The 20,398-nt window shown below is 48.5% G+C and overlaps 1 protein-coding gene across 2 annotated transcripts in view; it reads right to left on the reverse strand.

Moving 5' to 3' along the window:
• Positions 1–20,398, reverse strand: part of Scap (SREBF chaperone) — a 62,201-nt gene that overhangs the window by 17,886 nt on the left and 23,917 nt on the right. The window contains exon 2 of one of the 2 annotated variants that reach the window (XM_004640693.3): positions 13,219–13,438. In XM_004640693.3, coding sequence (XP_004640750.1) covers positions 13,219–13,340 — 122 coding nt within the window. In that variant the 5' untranslated portion in view covers positions 13,341–13,438. Of the gene's footprint in view, positions 1–13,218; positions 13,443–20,398 lie in introns of both variants that reach the window. The other variant, XM_023700732.1, reaches the window with a different exon arrangement.

Genomic DNA, 20,398 nt, shown 5'->3' on the forward strand with positions numbered 1-20,398 from the left:
GCACCAGTCTATTTTGTCTTTTTGATCTTTTGGTGCCAGAGGCTGAAGCCGGGTTCTGTGCTCACTAAGCATGCACTCTCCTCCAAGCTACACAGCTGGCCCGTTTTCCCCCTTCTTGAGCCCTATAAATGAGTCTTTATCCACTGACTCCACTCTTCCAGGGCTGCCTTTCACACATCCTCACTTGCCAGATGCCTCCGTGCTGGTGGGTGCGACCATTTTCACAGCTCTGCGCTGCGCGGTGGAATCAGGGCTACAGCCGTAATAAAGCACCTGGGACCGGGGAAATGGCTCAGTGGAATAAATGTTTGCCTGGTAAGCACAAGGGCCTGAGTTCAACCCCTGGTTACAAAAAAAAAAAAGAATAAAGAATAAAGCACCTCTGATCATTTCCACACGTGGCCCCTGGTAGCCGCCTGCATGTTCTGCTGGGTGTATTCCAAGGATGATTTCTGAGTTACGCAGCACATACGTTTAGCATAACAGACATCATCAAAGTTTTCCAAGAGGTTGTACAAGTTTATGGCCTCACCATCACCAGTGTGATAAAGGCTCCAGTTGCCTTGAAGAACTGTCACCTCTTATTATGGCCACACTCCTTCAAGGCAACCTCCTCTGGAGGTAGCAGCATCTCTTTGTGGGGTTTTGTTTCTGTGATTAATTTATTTGGTACAGAGTCTTACTATGCAGCTTGGACGTAGTGATCCTCCCATCTCAGCTTCTCCAGCGCTGGGATCACAGGCATGTGCCACCACACCCAGTTTCTGTAGTTGGTACAGGGTCCCAAGATTCCAGGGCTGCAGGGCATGCAATACTGGGGATCAAACCCAGGTCCTTGTGCTTGCCAGTTAGGCACCTAGACCGCTAAGCTATCTTACCTCCCCAGCCTGTTTTCATTTTCTCAGTGCTGCAGACTGAACCCAGGTCTTTTGCAGCATGTACGCTATTCCCTAAGCTTCATCCCCAGCAAAGATACGGTTTTAGCTTACATTTCTCTAAAAAGGGAAAATACTGAAAATTCTTTATATGCTTTTTTATTGGCCAACTGAATAGAGCCTCTCTTATAAAATACCTCTTTAAGCCAGGGATATGGCTCAGCAGCACAAGCACCTGCCTGGCAAGCACAAGGTCCTGATTTCGAGTCCAGATATCAAAAAAGAAAAAGAAAAAATTAATAAAATACCAGAAGTCTGTTGCTGAAGTTTTATATATTTGGTACAGGGTCTCACTACACAGATCGGACTGAGTGATCTTCCTGTTTTCAGCCTCCCCTGAGGTAGGATTACAGGCACCAGCCACCACACCAACTTGGTCAGCAGCTCAGCACACCCAAGGGCAGGACCAGCACAGCATGCGGTATAGGGAATTAAACCCTGGTCCCTGCGCTTACTTAAGCAGGCACTTAGTCCACTGAGCTATCTCACTGGCCCTACTGCTTAAGTTTTAATCTGAAATAGTTATTAGAACAGAATACAATTACACTATCCCATTGCCCTCATTAAAAGTTCACTTTTCTCTGGTTTCTCTCCATTTTCACCCACCTACACTCATAAACACTGTTTACTGAGTATGTATTATGTGCTGAGCACTAGGAATACAACACATACCCTAGGAACGCCATGGTCTGAGTAGGGAGCTCCCCTTGAACAACAGATAAGCAATGAGGCTCACTCCAGGGTTTGCATGGTACTCAGAGGACATAGTGCCCTGTTTCTGTTCTAGAATCTGCTCATGCTTTTATCTGACTTCTTTTGGGGGCAGGGTCTTGCTATCCAGTTCAGGTTGGCCTGAAACTCATCGTGTTGGCCTGTGCTAGCCTCACTCTTCTGGCAATCCTCCTTCCTCAGCCTCCTGAGTGTGGTCATGCTTTTAGGCTACGGATGTAGAAACTTTAAGAGTAGTGTAACAGAAAACCCTTACATGATGTTTAACATGTGCCCGGAGCTATTTAAGCATTTTATGTCACTGGCTATGTAAATACTCCCTAAGAACTAAGTGCTGTTAAGTATCCGTGTCATAGGTGAGGCACAGAATCATTAAGTTGCTGGCCAAAGGTCACTGAACCAGGTCTCCAACTCCAGCAGTCAGCTCTGCACTGTGTCCCTTGCAAACTGAACTGCAGGTTGACACAGTATGAAGGCATCCTTGGTCGCCAAAGGCACCAGACCTTGACATGTCTCCACAGCTCTAACCTGAATTGAGGATGTGGTCATTTGGCAGGATGAAAATGGCCAAGCTGAAGATGTGTGGCCTGGCCTCCTCCTGTGGGGTCTGTACCCATCTGCTCTGGGCTGGAGCTGTACACCAGCAACCCAGGGATTCTCTTCACAGCCACATTCTGCAAATATTTGAGCATCGACTCCGGGCCAGTCACTGTGCAAGGTCCAGGATGAATGAGACAGATCTCTGCTTAGGATATACGCAAGGCAGGCACCCAGGAGAGGGGAGCAAGGGGTAGGGAGGAGGAAGACAGAATCCAAGGGGGCGGCCTTCGGGCAATGCCTGGCAAGCCGGAGTCCGGCTGTCTGCCCACAGCACTCCAGGCTGTGCATTTCCCTAACAACTTCCACTCAGTCCAGCTCTGCTGTCCCCAACTTGTGCCTGTCTGGTCATCACAGGCCAAGTCTCCTGTCTGGTCACTTTTGCCCAGGGTCAGCCTTTCCTGAGCCTCCAGCACGCATCAGGTAGGGCCTGTCCATCTGGTCTCCCCATGGTCAGCCAGGTTACCTCAGTACCTGAGACTCAGCCTGCACATCTTGGTTTATTCCAGAAACAGGTCTTTCGTTTCCTTGGTTCTAGGGTTGGAACCCCGGGCTGGTACTAAGCCCTAACCCCAGGCCACAGAAACAGGTTTCAGAAACACTACTCCCCCTTAGCTCCATGCTTCCTGTCAGTTGAGGAGACTGGAGCTGGTGCTGCTCCCAGAAAGATGGCAGCAAAAGCTCACTGCTGAGGACTTAAACGGAGTTAACTGACGCTTTATTGAGTTCTCATGGGGACACGCAGTACTGGGAACTGAACACAGGGCCTTTTTCCTTCACAACTTCAGCCTTTCTGCTATTCTGTGAGATATCCGGTGAAGATCTTGCTAGGTTATCAAACTGCCCAGCCTGTACTTGAGCATGTATCCTCCTGCCTCAGCCTCCCAGACTGGTGGGATTTCAGGTTGTATCACTGTCCCCAGCAGACTTCATACTTGACTGCTTCAAAACTTGTCAAATTTGTCAGCCAATGCTCCCCCTTTGCTAGGTAGTTCAGGCTGTCCTCAAACTCAGTGCTCTTCCTGCCAAACGCCAGTATTATAGGTGTGTGCCACCATGCTGAACAGGTTAGTCAATGCATTCTGCAGTGAAATTTTTGTACCTGTACTCATCATGTTTGGTACTCAACACACAAACTAGAACTTGCTGGCACCGACTGCCTTGTGAGCAAAATGACCTGGCACTCATGCTGCCTCCTGGCAGCGATTAATGGCCATGCTAAAGGCACAGCTGAGTTCTACACTTGAGGCTCGAGTCTTCTTCTGTGCGTCCATTTACAGCTGCCTCCCTCCAGTGCTGGCGCTACACGGGGCTTCTGCCCTCACTCCTCTGGCTATTTCCTAATTTCCTCTTGAATTCAGCGACTGTTGATTTCCTTAACACTATGTTGTTTCCATTCCACTGTGACCCTCTGCAGGATTTCACACATATAGTCAGGGAAGGCCTATGTGGCCCCCTCTTCCCTCTTCCCTCTTCCCTCCAGGCTCTGGGTTGGACCAAACCCTGCTGCTGCTGGAGGCTGGTCTGCAGCGTGGCTTCTCCTCTGCTTCCTTCCCACCCTCGCCTGCTTGTAGCAACTTGCACTGGAAGTGGCATACTGGAGCCCCCAACTCTAACTCTACAACTGTCAAGAGCCTGGGAGATAGCTCAGCAGTGTAAGCGTCTGCCTGACAGGTGCAAGGTTCCAATTTTTTTTTTTTTTTTTTTTTTTTTTTTTTGTGGAACCAAGGATTGAACTCAGGTTTTTGCATTTGCCAGGGAAGCGCTTATTCCACTGAGCCATCTCTCTGGCCCCCAAGGTTCCAAATTCAATCCCAGATACAAAAAAAAAAGAAAAGAAAAACTATATAACTGTCCATGGGGGATCTGTTGTTAAGTGTGGATGTTTGTAACTATTATATCTTCTAGTGAACCACTTCTCATTCTTTCCTCTTCTTGCACTGAACGACGGAGTAGCTGTCTCTTATAAACCTTTGGGACTTAGTCTGTATTGTCTAAATAATGTAGTCCCTCCAGCTTTCCTTTATGTTTTACATGAAATAGTTTTTTAGCCTAGAGCTTTTTCCCTTGGTGATCTTAAACTATAGTATTTATCTATCTAAAGTATAGACAGCATATATGTCATATTTTTAACCTGCCAATCTTAAAACATCTTATTGTCTTTGTAGTGTAAGAAACTCTATGAGTAAACAAAATCCAAAAGGTGCAATAAAAAATAAATATCCCCTGGCCTGCCGTGCTGGGGCACACTGAGACGGTGACTGAGACTGGGCATGGTGGCACGTGCCTGTAATCCCAGCTCCTGGGAGGCTGTAAACAGGATCATCATCACAAGTCCGATCTAGTGGTGAGTCCCTGCACACCCTGTAGACCCTTCCTAAATACAAAATAAATAAATAACAAAAAGTGCAACAGATATTGTTAGGGAAAGAAACTGCTCAAAAGGAAAGAACAACTGGGATGAGGGAAAGGAGAAAAGAAGGGAGAGGATAAGAATACAGATCAACTGACTGATGGATCACACAATTAACCAAGCTAACTGTACTAATTTCTATTGGTGTATTGAAAAGAACAACTAATACTTAATTTTTTTCCTTTTTTATATTTATGTATGTATTTAGTACAGGGTCTACAGGGTCTCAGAACATAGATCGGACTCATAGTGATGCTTCTATTTTCAGCCTCCCAAGCTCTGGGATTGCAGGCACATGCCACCATGCCCAGTCTCAGTTGCTGGCTCAGCACACCTGAGGGCTGGGTTGGCATGGCATGTTTTTGTTTTGTTTTGTTTTGTTTGTTTGTTTGTTTACTAGCGATCAAACTCAGGACTTAAAAACACTTGCCACGCAGGCACTTATGCTACTGAGCTATCTCCCCAGCCCCTACTGCTTAATTAAAAAAAAAAAAATTGGGGGCCAATTTTTCATCCTTATATCTGGATCTGAGCAACTACTTTGAAGGAAATATGCAGTAACAACCATTGTTGATTTTCTAAAAACAACAACTCTCAAAAAAAATAAAAAAATAAAAAAATAAAAACAACAACTCTCAATCTTTCAACAGAAGTAATCTGTTTCACTTAATATGAATACTGATAAAGGATCTATTTATACCATTTAGTTGTTTTCTTTTTTTTTTTTTTTTTTTTGATTCTTCAGTTCTTCCACTACTAACTTTTTCATTGGTATTTGGTAATTTATTTTCTTTTTTTTTTTGTAGTGTGCCATTTTGACTCCATTTCTCTTCTGTATATATTTAAAGTTGTCTTCTTGGTGATTGTCTTAGAAATTGCAGTTGAATGCTTAAATTTATAGAGGGGTTCAACAGCCGATCTGAGCAGGCAGAGGAAAGAAGGCATCAGCGAGCCTGAGGGTGAGCAACAGAAGTTAGCGTTGGGAGCTCATCCACACACTGCTCTCCCGTCACTGCTGTCCTCACAGACTAAACACCCATCGACATCAAAACTACTTCCTGCATTTGCCTTTCAATCATGAAAGAAAGCAGCCACAAATTAAACCAAAAATACTATCACACAGCTGCCTGTAACACCAGTGTTCTTCACTTCCTCGCAGTCTCTGATTGCTGCCCCACGTCCTTTCTTTCATTTTGGCCTGAAACTTGCTTTCAGGTTTCCTATAGGGCAGGTCAACTGGTAAGAAATTATCTGTCGGGAAGCATCTTCATTTCCCCTTCATTATTAAAGAGCAGTTTTGTCAATACGAAATTCTCAGCTGATGGGTCTTTTTCCCTGCAGACCACAGGGAAGGTCCACATCATTCCCTGCCCTCTGGCTTCTGCGGTTTCGGGGAAGAATTGTGACATTCTCATCACAGCCCAATGAGGCATGAGTCTCTTACTGAGACTCCCTTGTGCACACGGAGAGGCTTCTCTTGCTGTTTCAAAGCACAGGCTCAGCCTGGAGTTATGGGAAGCTGTTTCCAGTCCACTGCGAGGCGAAGGCAGGCAGCACTTGCCTTCTCACAGAAGATGAGGCTCCACCCAGCACAACCTGCTTCTCAAGATTTGCAACATCAGAACCATTTGTGAGTTTCCAGAGACAAAGTTCCAGCAGGAAGACGGAAAGGTGGCTCACCTCAGTGTCTTTTGGGGAAGTCCACAGGCTCACACTGCTTCTCCAGCCTTGCCCTGCGCCACGCCCTACTCCTGGGTTTGTCCCAACTTCGCCTTGCCTCAGAGGCTGTGAACCTGTGTATGGGACGCACCTGCTCATCCTTTTGGGTGACAGCTCATTTCGAGGCCAGGCCTTCCCTACTCCCCAAAGTCTCCTAAAGTGCACCTCACTGCAGCTCCTGTCACCCCCAAGGACCTGCAGGCTGCCCTGCACTGTGATGATGGCCTTCTCCCCACCTAGTATATGCCAGCCGTGGGCACAGCCGCCTTCCACACACTTACCCATGGCTACACCTGCCAGCTCCGTCCTCTCATTTCCCCTGCATCACAGCCCAATGAGGCATGCAAAGTTACATCCTCATTCGGAACGTGACACCAAACTGCCTTGTATTACCTTTTTAACTTTTTGAAAACTTTAAGAACCATGATTTATTTATTTTATTTTTTGTGCAGGGTCTCACTACGCAGCTTGGACTCAGTGATCCTCCTGTTTTCAGCCTCCCCAGCACTAGGATTACAGGCACGTGCCACCATGCCCGGATTCAGTTGCTGGCTCAGCACACCTGAGGGCTGGGTTGGCATGGCATGTGGTGCCAGGGATCGAACCCTGGCCTCTGCGCTTGCCTACGCAGGTGATTACTCTGCTGAGCTTTCTTGCCAGCCCTTTTGTGGTATTTCTTTTTATTTTTTATTTATTGATTTTAACCATGAATTTTATTGGTAAAAGAAACACACCCAAAAGATTGTATATAAATGCAAAATGTGAGGGAGGGAATAATTACTATCCGTGGCTACCAAATTCCAATCCCAAAGGAGAGCCTGGAAGGAAAGTGTCAAGTAGTTCTAAGAAGTTAAAAACAGTCTATTTACCACAGTCAGAAAAAAGACCACAAAGATTTTAAAGAAGAAGCTGCCCAGGAATTGCACCACTGACTTACATGATGCTTCTACAAACTTGCTTCGAGAACCAGATGCCAGCAGGCACAGCCTCATCTTACAGTACAGGGCAGAGGAAAGGGTGCACACCTGAGACCTCCCTGCTTTTCCTGCTGCAGCTCCATGCACCCAGCTGCTAACCCAAGCACTGCAACCCCGACTCCTTTCTCTCATACTCCACACCTGGTCCTCAGAAACTCCTAAGCCCCACCTCCAAGATACGTCCAGAATCAGCCAGGTCTCACCCCTGTACAGCTTCTACCCACAGTAACAACCAGAGTGAACCAGTCTGGCCAGACGGCCCTTCCACCTGAAATCCTTCCTCATCCCCTATTCAGGTGAGGAAGCGAGGTCCAAATTCTCTGTGGCTTGCAGGGTCCACTACCACAGGGCCCTCCATGCTTTCTGTCATGAATGTGACCCTTGATAGCCACACTCCCCACCCCTGGTCACCCAAGATTCCCTGGAGACTGCTCTGATCCTAGTCTGCATTTCAACTCAGCACTTGTCCTTCTTTGCCTGAGAATGCTCTGACCGTGAGCAGCCACTGTGCCAGGCATTAATGCCAGCTAGAAGGTGGCCTCCACCGCTGGCTACTGCACTGACCTACAGGCAACCCACTGGACTAAATCCAGCCACAGCCTATCTTCCTTGTTCTAGTGGTGGGGAGTGAACCCAGGGCTTTGTGAATGCTAAACATACAACCTACCCCTGAACTATACCCTCAGTCCTGGACTATTTTGGTGTAGCCTATGAGCTAAGAATAGTGTTCATCTTTTAAAAGGCTCACATAAAAAATAAAAACAAAGAATACTTGACAGACCTATGGCCCACGGTACTATCTGGTCCCTATGGAAAGGGTCTACAGAGCTCAGCTCCCCTGCTCAGGGGTGCACTATGAGTCATTCTGCACCTTCCTGTGCTCCCAGGAGGCAACTCCCAGATGCTTGGGGAATTCTCCACCCCACCCCACCCCCAGAGCTCCAACTCTACATGAGCTACCTGAGCTCAAATCCTGCCTCCAAGGAAGCTCAAACTAAAACCTGAGTTTTCTAAGTGATACTGGTAGGACAACAGCTCACCTCCCACCCACGTCTGGGTCTCCACCACCAGCTCCCTCCCGTGTTCCATGACCTGGCCATTCCCTTCCAGCTCAGGTGCCTCATCACCCCTGGAGGACCTTCAGGCTATGTGCCTCAGTATAAGAGCAGGGTGGGCTAAGTGTCAGATGTGTCCACCTGCTGTGTCTGGGAACACCGTGACCAGCACAGCACAACTGGCAGACATCCTGACTTTGCACCTGCAGCCATCCAGGTACATTTTTGTGCCTCTGGTGGTACTTTTCCTCATGCTTTTCAAAAGCAGCTTTGTGCTCTCACATTGCACTGGGCCCAGTGCACACACTGAAGACATGCTGGCTCTGCCCTCTTCCCATCCTTTACATCATCGCTGATGGGAAGCTCAGGAGTTGAGATGTTACGTGTCGTGTGAGATACTACCAGGGAGACACTCGAAGGAGGAGACACCTACTTTCCCCCCTTCCTTCCCAGGAGAGAGTAATACAGCAGGCAGGGAAGTGAAGGGCTATTCCTGCCTTTTTCCTTCTGTCTGAGGACAATACGGGTGACAAAGGAGTCTTTAATCTCTGCCAGGCCTTTGAGGATGTGATGGGCTTGTTTGTGAGGGCGAGGGTAGCATCTGTATGGGAAGCAGCTTTGGCCTGGAAATCGACAGGTCAGTGCCACGCAGCTGCTGCGGGGGCCAGGCCACTTGGCCCACCCCAAGTCTAGGATGAAGGGCAGAGGTCAAGGGACATGGGAACTCCTTCTGCCATCCAGCCTGGCTCACCACAGCACAGGAGGGCTGGAGAAATAGCTCAGTAGAATAAGTGCTTGCCTGGCAAGCACTGGGTCCTGAGTTCAATCCCTGGTAAGAGAAAACAAACTGCCAAACCACAGCATAGGAAACAGGGCTTCATAATTCTGATTTCTTTCTTAGTCCTGGAAAGAACACTTAGGTACATCTACAGAGTGGTCATGCAGGCAGAGCTAAGAGGGAATCTATGTGTGACCCCGAAGTGGCCACAGTGCTGGTGGAAGACCTGAGATGGGATGGACAAGAGGAAGAGGCACCAAACAGACAAAAAGGATTTAAAAAAAAGGCCAGGCATGGTGGTGCAGGCCTGTCATCCCAGCACTCAGGAGGCTAAGGAAGCCGCAGCCACAATAGCGACATCTGGGCTCGAGGAAGGCAGCACTGTGGGGAAGGCCCGGACCTGTTCTTGCCCTCAAACCTGCAGGGTTATCATTCTCCAGGAGGCCCACCTGCCTGCAGCCCTTCTTTGCAGAACACAGCCTGGGGAAGTACAGGTGTGGCCCGGGAAGGGGGCATCCAGATGCTCTTCCTCCGTTCCACAGTGCCCACCACGTGCCACATCAGGTCCTGAGCAACAGGACCCTGTACCAGGTCACACTGTGGGCCCAGGGGCCAAGCCTCTAGCAAATACTAACAGACTCTTCTTGCTACAGCTCCTATTTGCTAGGCATTTCATCAGATTTTCCCAGAGGGAAGAGCAGGTGCTGCACCCACAGGGGCCGGAGAGGAGGAAAGCCAGCCCCAGGCTCAGTGTGAGGCCACTCAGGTGACATCCTCCGCACTCAGCCCACTGGCTCCCCCCCACCCCCCGCCGGCTGCCCACGGGGTCTGCCTCCTAGCCATGCACTCCCCCACTGCTACACACTGGCTCGCCCACCATAGCAGTCCTCATCCTTCCACCTAGGGAAGGGCACACTCCTGCCCTGTTACAGGAGCCCCTCTGGCTCCTCCCATTTCCTCCCCCTCCCCCTCCCGTGAGGGGTGTCTCAGCAGCTCAGGCACTGGGTAGAGGAATAAAGTGCTGCGGCCCTTTGGGTTCAAGCCAACAACATTCTCATCTCAGAAACAGTAAAAGGTAAGCAATTAAGTCTAACAAAACTACTAAAGCTGTCTAGTATTCCACATTGTATTTCCTCTAAACAAGTTGGGCTCTGGCAAAAGGTGGAACTGCTCCCAGGATGGATGATGGCAGCGAGGCTGTGTCCCTGGGTCCTGGGTCCAGCATCTCTGGTCTCCTGGCTAGGAAGTCCCAGAATCTGTGGGGTATCTGACCCAACTTCATGACCCTTTCACACCAGCAGGAGGCCACCGGCTATTCCAGGGCTTGGCTCAGGGCCCCGGCTCTCCCTCTGCACCTCTGCACCTCTGCACCCAGGCAGGCATGTCTGCCATGCCTCTCATCCATGACACTGGGCTGGGACCACAGCTGCTGAAGGGAAGGCAAATATCTCCGCCTGCAGGCTGCACAGCCACTCTATGCCCCCTCCTCAGGTGCTGCTGGGTGGTACAACTTGACCTAGAAGCCTCTGTTCTCCAGCCTGCCTGGCGTGTTCCTGCCACTGCACCCGGACCCTCTTCAGGCATCTTATGACAATGCAATGCTTCAGTATTCCTCAAAGATATCTCCACCACCACCGCAGACAGAGAGGGGTCAGACTTGGGCTGATCATGGAGACTTTCGAGCTTAGCTCTTACTCCTCATTGACCCCAGCAGGCAAGTCTTCTTTCAGAGAACTTTCAAAGAAAAACAATCCTTGCTAGATGAAAGCACCCAGCCCATGATAGCATGCAGGGCCACCACACTGGCAGAGAGTAAGGCCAATCTCCCTCCCTTCCTTCCCTCCTTCCCAAAAGCCCAGCCTAAGCCTCACCCGCCCTCTTTCAGGACTGACAGTGGGCATCCACCTGGCTCAGCTGCACTTGGGTTGTACTGGAGTTATACCTCGTCATTACACATCTGCCTATCCCAACCCATCCCATTCTGACCTTCCTCATGTCAGGGCAGTGTCCTCCAGCCTCTTACAGTGTCCTCTCAGTTTTCAGAGCACAGGCCCTCGAGTCAGTACCAAGGATAGTCTATTTTGAAACAGGTCTGTGATATCAAGTTACCCACTCAAAGATAAAACCCAGCCACATTCACACAGTTGCCACACACACCCTACCTCTGGTAGGGCACCTGGTCCCAGCCAAATCTGCTGAGCCCCAGAGGGCAAACAGCAAAGCTCCCCCCACCCTCCCCTGTTCTCCCCCAGCCAGGGCCATCTTGGTAAAGAGTAACAGCCACTTCAGCTTAATCCTTTCTGCAGAAGGCACTATGAGCAAGAAGGTCACAGCACCACCACGAGCTGCTGCTACATGATAGGCTCTGACCCTAGTACAAATGGCTGAATCATCATGGTGGTCATCTAACATGGCTGAAGCACTTAAAGCAAAAGCCCATCTTCCCAAGACCACCTCCCCCTTCTTCTCCAACTCAGCCCAGGGTGCAATTTCCTTTCACCCCTCCCACAGCCTCAGGGAGGACCCCAATCAGCTCCTCAGGGATATCTAAACATCCCCCTCAAACCCCACCCCTGGCAACAGGCCATAAAAGCCTCAGCCTCCCTTTGTTCCAATCCAGAGAATTTCTTATCTTTCCCACTTTTCCAGATTCTCTCCTTGTCCTCAAAGATAATAAAACCCCCTTTCCCTTTTTTCTTCTGCCTGTTTCTCTGCTGCGCCCACCGCCTGAAAAAACCTATCACTACAGAAATGAGAACACAAGAGGAAACACTTTTTGATGTGAGAGGTGGCAGAACTTCAGAGAAATTTTCAAGAAAGACGTAGCTTAGTGCTTGCAGCATGCCGTCCCTGGGCTTGGGAACGTGTCACAGAAGCAATGCCCTGGACCGGATGAGCCAGCATTCTGCAGTGAGGCTGAGCTATCCCTCCAGGTCACTCTGATGCTTGCTTAGGTCTGGAACTGCTGCCTTGGCCTAGAGGCCAGGCTGAGCACTGAGAGAGAGGTCATTAACTCAGAGGAACAATGCTGCAAATTGGAAAGCTGGCCCCAAAGCACCCCAACCATCACTTACAGTCTATCCCTGTTTTCTCCTGTGCATCAGAACTGAGCAAAGTTTAAGCACCTGTCCTAACATCCTGAGCCAGAATGAGGAGAGGCAGTGACAGGCCCAGGGTCTGAGGCCTCACCCTCCGCCAAACAGAAGCATTACCCAGCCATGTGCTGGCCTGAGGACTCGGGCCACTGGGTCACTGCCCAAAGCACCGACTTGGCACCAGCAGAAGAGCTCTGCAAGACAGGCTCACCTTTCCTGCTGCTAACGGGGGAGGAGCTGGGTTGTTTACCACAGAAAGGGACAGCGCTGGAAATATCCACACAGCGTGCAGAGACACACAGTGAATCTGGGAACCAGAATGCTCTCCAGAAAGAGAGGTGCCAGGAGAGAGCTCTTCACATGCAGCCCACAGAGCTATCCATACTATCTCACATCAGGGCCCTTGTTCAGTCTTTGGGCTTCTAAGAGACACCGCAAAAGGCAGACAGGCACCAAGGCCGCCAAGAGGTCTCATAACAGCCCCTGCCAGCACAGCAGACCCCAAAACCAACAAGAAGCCAGGCAGAAGAGTCACACAGAAGTAGCGAGTTGCTATGAAAGAGATGTGATTTTGGGTTTAGTCTACAAATGGTCTTCACCATCTAACAACTGCCTGCTTTCCACCATGTACTGAAAGGGAACTGTCAGTGTTCCCAAAGAAAATGAGAAGGCTGTGCCTTTCTATTATCTGTTTCTTCACAGTGTCTCTATGATGTGAATCAATATGGGGAATCACCACACCATGGCCAGCCTAGACTACTTTATTTCACTGGCTAAATGCCCCAGGACTATAGCTTTCCAGCAGGCAGCCCCAGTAACCCTAAGTCCCATTGCATGAAAGCACATGGAGTCCCACGTGCTCCACCAAAGTTAGGGTCCCAAGACACTGCCCACCATGCCAGGGTGACCCAGGAACGCACCAGCAGGCTAAGATGCAGAGGCCCGTGAAGAGGACAATGGGGACAGGATAGGAGGCACAGAGCAGCCCGTGGCTGTAGAAGGCCTGAGAAATCTTCTCCCGCAGCCGTTCAGTCAGGGTCATCCTCAGCTGAAGTCACGTTGCTGCCATCCCGGGAAGTGACCATGGATCAGCCTGGTGGGCGCTGGGCACCAATGACACAGGACACCATCTGCAGGTATCTGGCTAGAAAAGATAAAAACCATTAATAAAGAATTCTTGGTCTTGCACACTCCGGTTGCTGGAGGAGGGGCAGGAATGAGGGCAGCTTGACACCACATGTGTGCACAGGCACACACATACCTGTGGTCACCTGTCAAGTGACAGTCTAACTAAAGAAGCCGAGAAGCCTCTACTGCAGCAGTTTTATAAACTCAGCTTCTTCAGAAACCAGCATTTTTACAAGGGGATTGCTATGGTTTGTGTCTGGTTGTCTCCCCAAAGCCTCATGCAATCATGAGGTGGCTTCTAGAGTTTGTGATTAACTAATGATTCAATGCTGGGATGCTGGGACTCTGGGTGTGGATGCTGCACCCACCCTAGGGCAGATGACCTGCATCACAACATAAGGAGGGGAGGGAGGCTTGCTTGCTGCCTCAGCTCCTGCCCCTCCCTTTGCTCTTTGCTGTTTTCCACTACCATGAACTGCTGCCCTCTGTCATGTGCTACTCTGCCTTGGAGCCAGCTGAGTGTTTACTGAAACCACGAACTGTGAGCTAGTTAAGCCTTTCCTTCCTTAATTTTGGGTGTCAGGTATTTTGTCTCAGCAACAAGAGAAAAGTAGCCGAGATAGGCATCTTTCTCACACTTGGCACAGGAAAGCCACACACACAACAGAATCACCATCAGCTGATCTCTGACTAGCTGGACATGGTCTTCGGACACGGTCCTCTCTGCACAGACTGAGGGAAATCACGGGAATAATCACTGAAAGAGATGGGCCCCAAAACACATTCATGTGGCCTCTGATAAAGAACATGCTGTGGGTCAGCACTCAACACAAAACCTTCAGAAAGCTCAGCCCCCAACATTAAGAGTCACCAGATGGAATTCCCTCCGGTGCAGTGTCACGTCGCAGCTTTTGCTCCTAGCTCTGCAGGTGTCCTGGGACCATGAGGGCAGGGGCCCCGCCTGCCCCCGCCTGCCCAGCAGCCCTTGGAGTGACAGCAGCCCACTGTGGCTCAGAGTGACCCACTTCCTCATGGACTCAGTATCGGTCAGGCCCTGCTCCCTTTACCACAGCACAGCAGCTGGGCCTCCCCCCAGACTTTGCCCTGTGAGCAGAGGAAAGGAGGACTGGATGATACTGGTGGCACCTGCTCATGCCCAAGGGCTTCCTGCTTGCAAGACCCCTGGGCTGTGCTGGCCCCGGTCCTCTCTCAGGACTGGCTCATCAACTTTCCTTTCCAGACTAAGTCTTCCTATATCCTTCTAATAAATCCCTTTTCCCCATGCTAGCCAAAGTTAGTTTCTGTTGCTGGCAACCAAAACATATTAAACCAACAAAACCAAACTGAAAACTATAGTAGAAGACCTATGGATCTAGAATTCTCTTCCTAACTGAGCTCTCTAATCAAGTTGTTTAAGTCTACCTCTATTCCATGTTGCTGCTTCTTTGGTTTGTGCTGTAGGGAACCTACCCAGACATGTGTCTTGGCTTGGTTATCCTCCTTGATGAAAACTCAGACTGAGAAATGATTCCAAAGTGTCAAGACCAGAACTAAGAAGCAAAAGAAGTCAGCCATGACTAATTCACAAGCAAAAGAATATGTCTCATTCCCTCCACCTTTATGGAAGCACCAGCTGGAAGTATACTCGCCACGTTCATCTGGGAACCTCCTACAGAAATACAAACAAGTCTTGTGGATCCACTCAACAGACAAAGAGTAGAGCAGACAGCTGCGGGTCAGGGCAGCAGAGGTGCTCGCAACAGCTCTGCTAGTCGCAGGGCTCATCAGGACTATGACAAGCAGAAGAGGCCTCGAGCCACAGAGCCCCTACAGTGCTCAGCATGGAACTTCCTGTTCCTATACCTGCCACACTCCCTCTTAGCTCCCCAGAGGACAATAAACATGCTGGACCTGTGCATCTGAAGAGACAAACTACTGGGACCCTGCGGACAGGCAACCAGGAACCAGCTCCAACTTCCTCCAAGCCTCACACATCTTCCCTTAAATGTCGCTCTACAGCATGCTCTCCACAAATTCTGATCTTACGGTCCCAACCCCCTCCCAGACTTCTATACATGTTGGCCACAAGGAGAGGGCCAGCCCAGCTCTTCACTTAGACCTGTTTGCAGGAAGCCAAAGCTATCTAATCCATGTCCACCATACAGCCAACACAAACCTGACTTCTGCTGGGGTTTTTTTTTGTCTTTTTGAGACAGGATCTCACTATGCATTTCAGCCTGGCCTTGAGTTCACTTTGTAGCCCAGGCTAGTCTCAAACTCACAGTAATCCTCCTGCCTCAGTGTCCCAAGTGCTGGGATTATAGGACTGCGCCACTACACCCAGCTTTGCTGATTTTTAGCTGTTGATTTTCATAGTTGCTGGGGCATACATACAAATTCTGGTTCACTACAATCAGGTCAATCAGGCCATCGACCTGAACCCAGCAGGAAAAGATAACTACTCATCTCTGTTCCACAGTATACATTTTAATGCAGAGCTCCCCCAAAGCAAAATTTACCCAACCTGCATGAAAAAACTTTTTCTTCTATTGTCCCACACTTATCAGTTGCTTCAGATCAAAATCTACAGCTCTGTTTCCTGAATGTCTTGTCCTGGAGGCTTAACTGGACCAATTACATAAACACTTAAGCAATCCTGCCTTGGCTATTGCGGAAGAACCCACTATAAGCAAAAACAAAGACGCTTGCTATCAGAGACCCAAATGATAGTGGTAGAAGCAAGGAACAAACACTGCTAGACAGGGACAGACAGCCCTGAGGAAGCCCACAAGAGGACAAGCCCAAGTCAAGCCACACTGAAGACATGCGGGAGGTGACAGGTGGGAGGCAGGGAATGGGCGTGAGCCCCTTTGGGAAGGCAGACGCAGCCTGCCTTGCCCCAGGCCAGGCCAGGCCACCCAGGTCCCTCAGCTCATCCCAAATGAAAGGGCAGATCTAGGGATCTGAGGAAACCCATACACATACACACTATAAATAAATAAAATGAAATGAAATGAAAGAAAAAGAAATGATAGCCAGGTGTGCCTATAGTCACCAAATTCTCAGGAATTAATATAGCTCTTTTCAACCAACTCACACATAAAAAGAATGAAGAGCGCCTGGGAGAAGACTTCCCTGTTTTAGGTCCCGTGTGTGTTGTTCAATTCCCAGCAAGGAAGGAGGGAACAAAGGAATGAACAGGAGGGAGTGATGAAGGGAAGTAGGGAAGGAGGGAGTGGAGGGAGAGAGGGAGGCAGGGAATGAATCAACCAAGAAAAATAAAGGTGCTAAAAGCCTGAAGGAGGTAAAGAATATGGGTGAAGGATGGGGAGATACAAAACCTATGTATACCTCCAGGTACAGTATGTGGGAGCACACACTGAAACACAATTGCCAATCGCAAGTTGGAGCCCAGCCTGAGCACCATAGTGAGACCCTGACTCACAATTTTTTTTCTTGAAGGGCCTGGGATATAGTCCCATGCAAAGGCCTAGGTTCAGTTCATAGTACCAAAGCGAGGAGAGGGGGGCACACACACCAACAGCAGGCTCTGTTCCAAGGGTCAGTTCCTGAAAATTCTAAGCATTCCCAGAACCTTGGGCCTATTATGCTTGTCCTGAGCACACTGTTTACTGATCGTTTCATTTCTCTGGAACAATGCTTAGAGGTGTACTTGCTGATGGGGGTGTCTTAAGTGGTCTGAAAAACTGCCAGAATATCCTGCAGTGTCCACACCGTTTCATACCCCCATTGACAGCATAGGAGAGATCTGAAGTCTTCACTTTTTCAGCAGTATCTCACAGGGCCATTTTAAAAAAAGTTTAACTGTGCTAATTGGTATGCATTGATGTTTTAAAAAATTGTTTATTTACTATTTGTTACAGGGTCTCACTATGCACTCACACTCATAATGATCCTCCTGTCTCAGCCTCCCCAGTGCTGGGATTACAGGCATGCACCACCACGCCCATAGTTCTGTGGCCAGCATGGCACGCAGTACTAGGAATTGAACCCGGGTCCTTGCACTTGCCAGGCAGGTGCTTAGACCACCGAGATATCTCCCCAGCTCTGTAGTGATATTTAATTGGGTATTAATTTACATTTCCCTCATGGCTAGTGACGTTAATCATTTTGTTCATGTGTTTAATCTGCTGTCCATATCTTTTTCCATCAAATGTTCTTTCATTTCCTTTGACCATGTTCTAATAGGATTTTTAAAACTATAAGATATTTTTAAACAAATTAATTAAAGTACAATTCACAAAGCACAGAAATCACTGTTTTAGGATATCTGTGAAATGACAAAACCATTTCTACTAACTCCAGAACGTTTCCACTACCCCTGAAGAAATACCATACCCATTTGTAATCACTCCCCATTCCCTCTGCCATCTACCCGTGGCACCAACTAATTTTTTAGTTTCGATGGATTTGTTTACTGTAGACATTACATATAAATGGACTCACATAATGTGTCTTTGTGAATGGCTTCTGGCCCTTAGAACAGGACTCCACCAAGCCGTAGCAGGTGTCAATACATCATTCCTTTTCATGGCTGATTAACATTTCATTAAATGGATGTCATATTTTGCTTACTCATCAGTTAACAGGCAACTGGATGACTTCCACTTTTTGGCTACTGTGAACAGTGTCCTTATTAGGAACACTGTACAAGTTTTTGGTTCAACATCTGTTCTCAATTCTTTTGAATATATTATTATGAGTGAAATTTCATGGTCATAATGTAATAGTAATTTCCTCCAAAGTTTTCTCTAAAATTTGTGTAGTATTACATTTAAATCTATGATCCACTTGAGTTAATTTTTACATAAACTGTAAAGTGATAAGTAGGTTCCATTTTATAAAAAATATTTATTTATTTGGTACGGGGTCTCACTGTGCAGATCAGACTCATAGTGATCCTCCTGTCTCACCTCCCCAGCGCTGGGATTATAGATGTGCACCACCATCCCCAGTTTTGGTGGCTGGTACCATGTGCCCAGGGTTCTGGCACAACATGCAGTAACAGGGATTGAACCTGGGTCCTTGTGCTTGCCAGGCAGGCCCCTAGACCTTTGAGCTATCTCCTCAGCCCCAGGTTCCATTTTTTGACTTCTGGATAACTAGTTAGCTGTTCCAGCACTGTTCACTGAAAAGGCTATTCTTCCTCCACTGAATTGCCTTAGCACATTGGTCAAAAAAGCGGTAAGCAGGCCGATGAGATAGCTCAGTGGACTAAGCACCTGCTCAGGCAAGCGCAGGGACTGGGGTTTGATCTCTGGCACCACATTCCATGCCAGGGCAGTAATCCCAGCTCTGGGGAGGCTGAAAATAAGAGGACCACAAGTCTGAACTGCATAGTGAGACACTGTATCAAATACATTAAAAAAAAGTTAAAAATAGCAGTAAACTAGGTATGGCAGCAGACCCTCATAACTCATAACTCGGTTTCTCAGAGAGGCTGAGACGAAAGCATTACCATGAATTTCAAGCCAGCCTGGGCCACATAATGAGTTCAAGGTCAGCCTGAACTACACAGTAAGACCTTGTCTCAAAATAAACAAAACAAAAGCCCACAATGGCCTCCTTCATATTTTCTACAGTCATGTCATCTGCAAACAGGAACATGTCTTTCCTTCCATAATTTCTTTAATTTTTTTTCTGTACTGTCCCTCCTCCTTTCCTCCTCAGCCCTGGGCAGTGTGAAGAACAAGCCTGGTGTTCTGTGGGTCCCTGAAGGTCTGGGCTGGCTGCACAGTTACTGCAGGCACAGCCAGGAGTTCAAACGCACTTCACAGGTTCACTTTGTGGACTTCCTTCCTACAATCTTCCTAACACTTTCCAGCTCCCCAGGGCCCATCTCCTGGTCTCTGGGACAAAAACCCAGGAGTTGAATTTCCTGCCTCTCCTGAGCACTTCCAGCTACTGCAGTTGCTTCCAGCAAGTGATAAGAGAAAAGGGTGAATTTCCGGGGCAGGGGATTGAAGGTGCAGAGCACTTGCCTGGTGTTCAGGAGGCCTGTGTTTAACACCCAACCAGGAAAAGGGAAGAAGGGAAAGGGAATAGGAAAAGGAAGGAGAAAAGAAAAGAAGGGGAAGGGAGAGGAAAGAGCGAGGGAAGGAAGGAAAGAGAGCCTCAGGCAGGGTGTGGCCCACGGTAGAGCCCTGCAACACCAACACGGAGGTGAGGGCCTATGATTAATCTCGATCCATGGATCAATAGCTAGCACCAAGGAGGAGACAAAGAACCCTCCTGTGGCCTGGCAACTGCAGCCCCACAACAGGCTCCTCTTCCACTCCTGTATTTTCTGCAGACTATTTTGTTGAAAATCACTGTTCCTCCACCTCAACAGAGCTGCTCAGAGGCTAGAGCAGGAGAAAAGGGGAAGAGCGAAGCAGTCCGCAACCCAGTGACTCTGAACAGAAAGATAAAAAGAGATGCAGGATCACGAGGCAGTGCACTGAGTGCCTGGCACGCCTGAGTCCCTGGGTTCAATCTCCAAGACAGCATTGAACAGACAAAAATCGTGCTCACACTTTTTTTTTTTTTTTTCAGAACCAGGGATTGAACTTAGGCCCTTGTGCTTGCCAGGCAAGTGCTTATTCTACTGAGCCACCTCCCCAACCCAGTGTGATAGATTTTTTTCTTTTTCTTTTTCTTTTGCGTCATACTTCTCTTTTGAAATATTCATAAAAAAATATGGGAGACTGGAAAAGAGAATGAAAATTATGATATTTTTACAAAGTTCTTTACGTAATTTTTTTCCTTTCTCTCTCCCTCTCTTTTCTCCCCCCCTAGTTTTAAGGTAGGGTCTCACTGTACAGCCCAGGCTAACCCAGAACTCATAATGGTCCACCTGCCTCAGCCTCCCAGGTGCTGGGATTACAGGCATGTGCCATCACACCTGGCTCTACGTGATATTTTCCACAACAAAAATATTTTTTAAATGTTCTTACTATTCTATAAGTGATG

Source organism: Octodon degus, unplaced genomic scaffold (genome assembly GCF_000260255.1).
Source record: "Octodon degus isolate 3935 unplaced genomic scaffold, OctDeg1.0 scaffold00126, whole genome shotgun sequence".
Lineage (NCBI taxonomy): Eukaryota > Metazoa > Chordata > Mammalia > Rodentia > Octodontidae > Octodon > Octodon degus.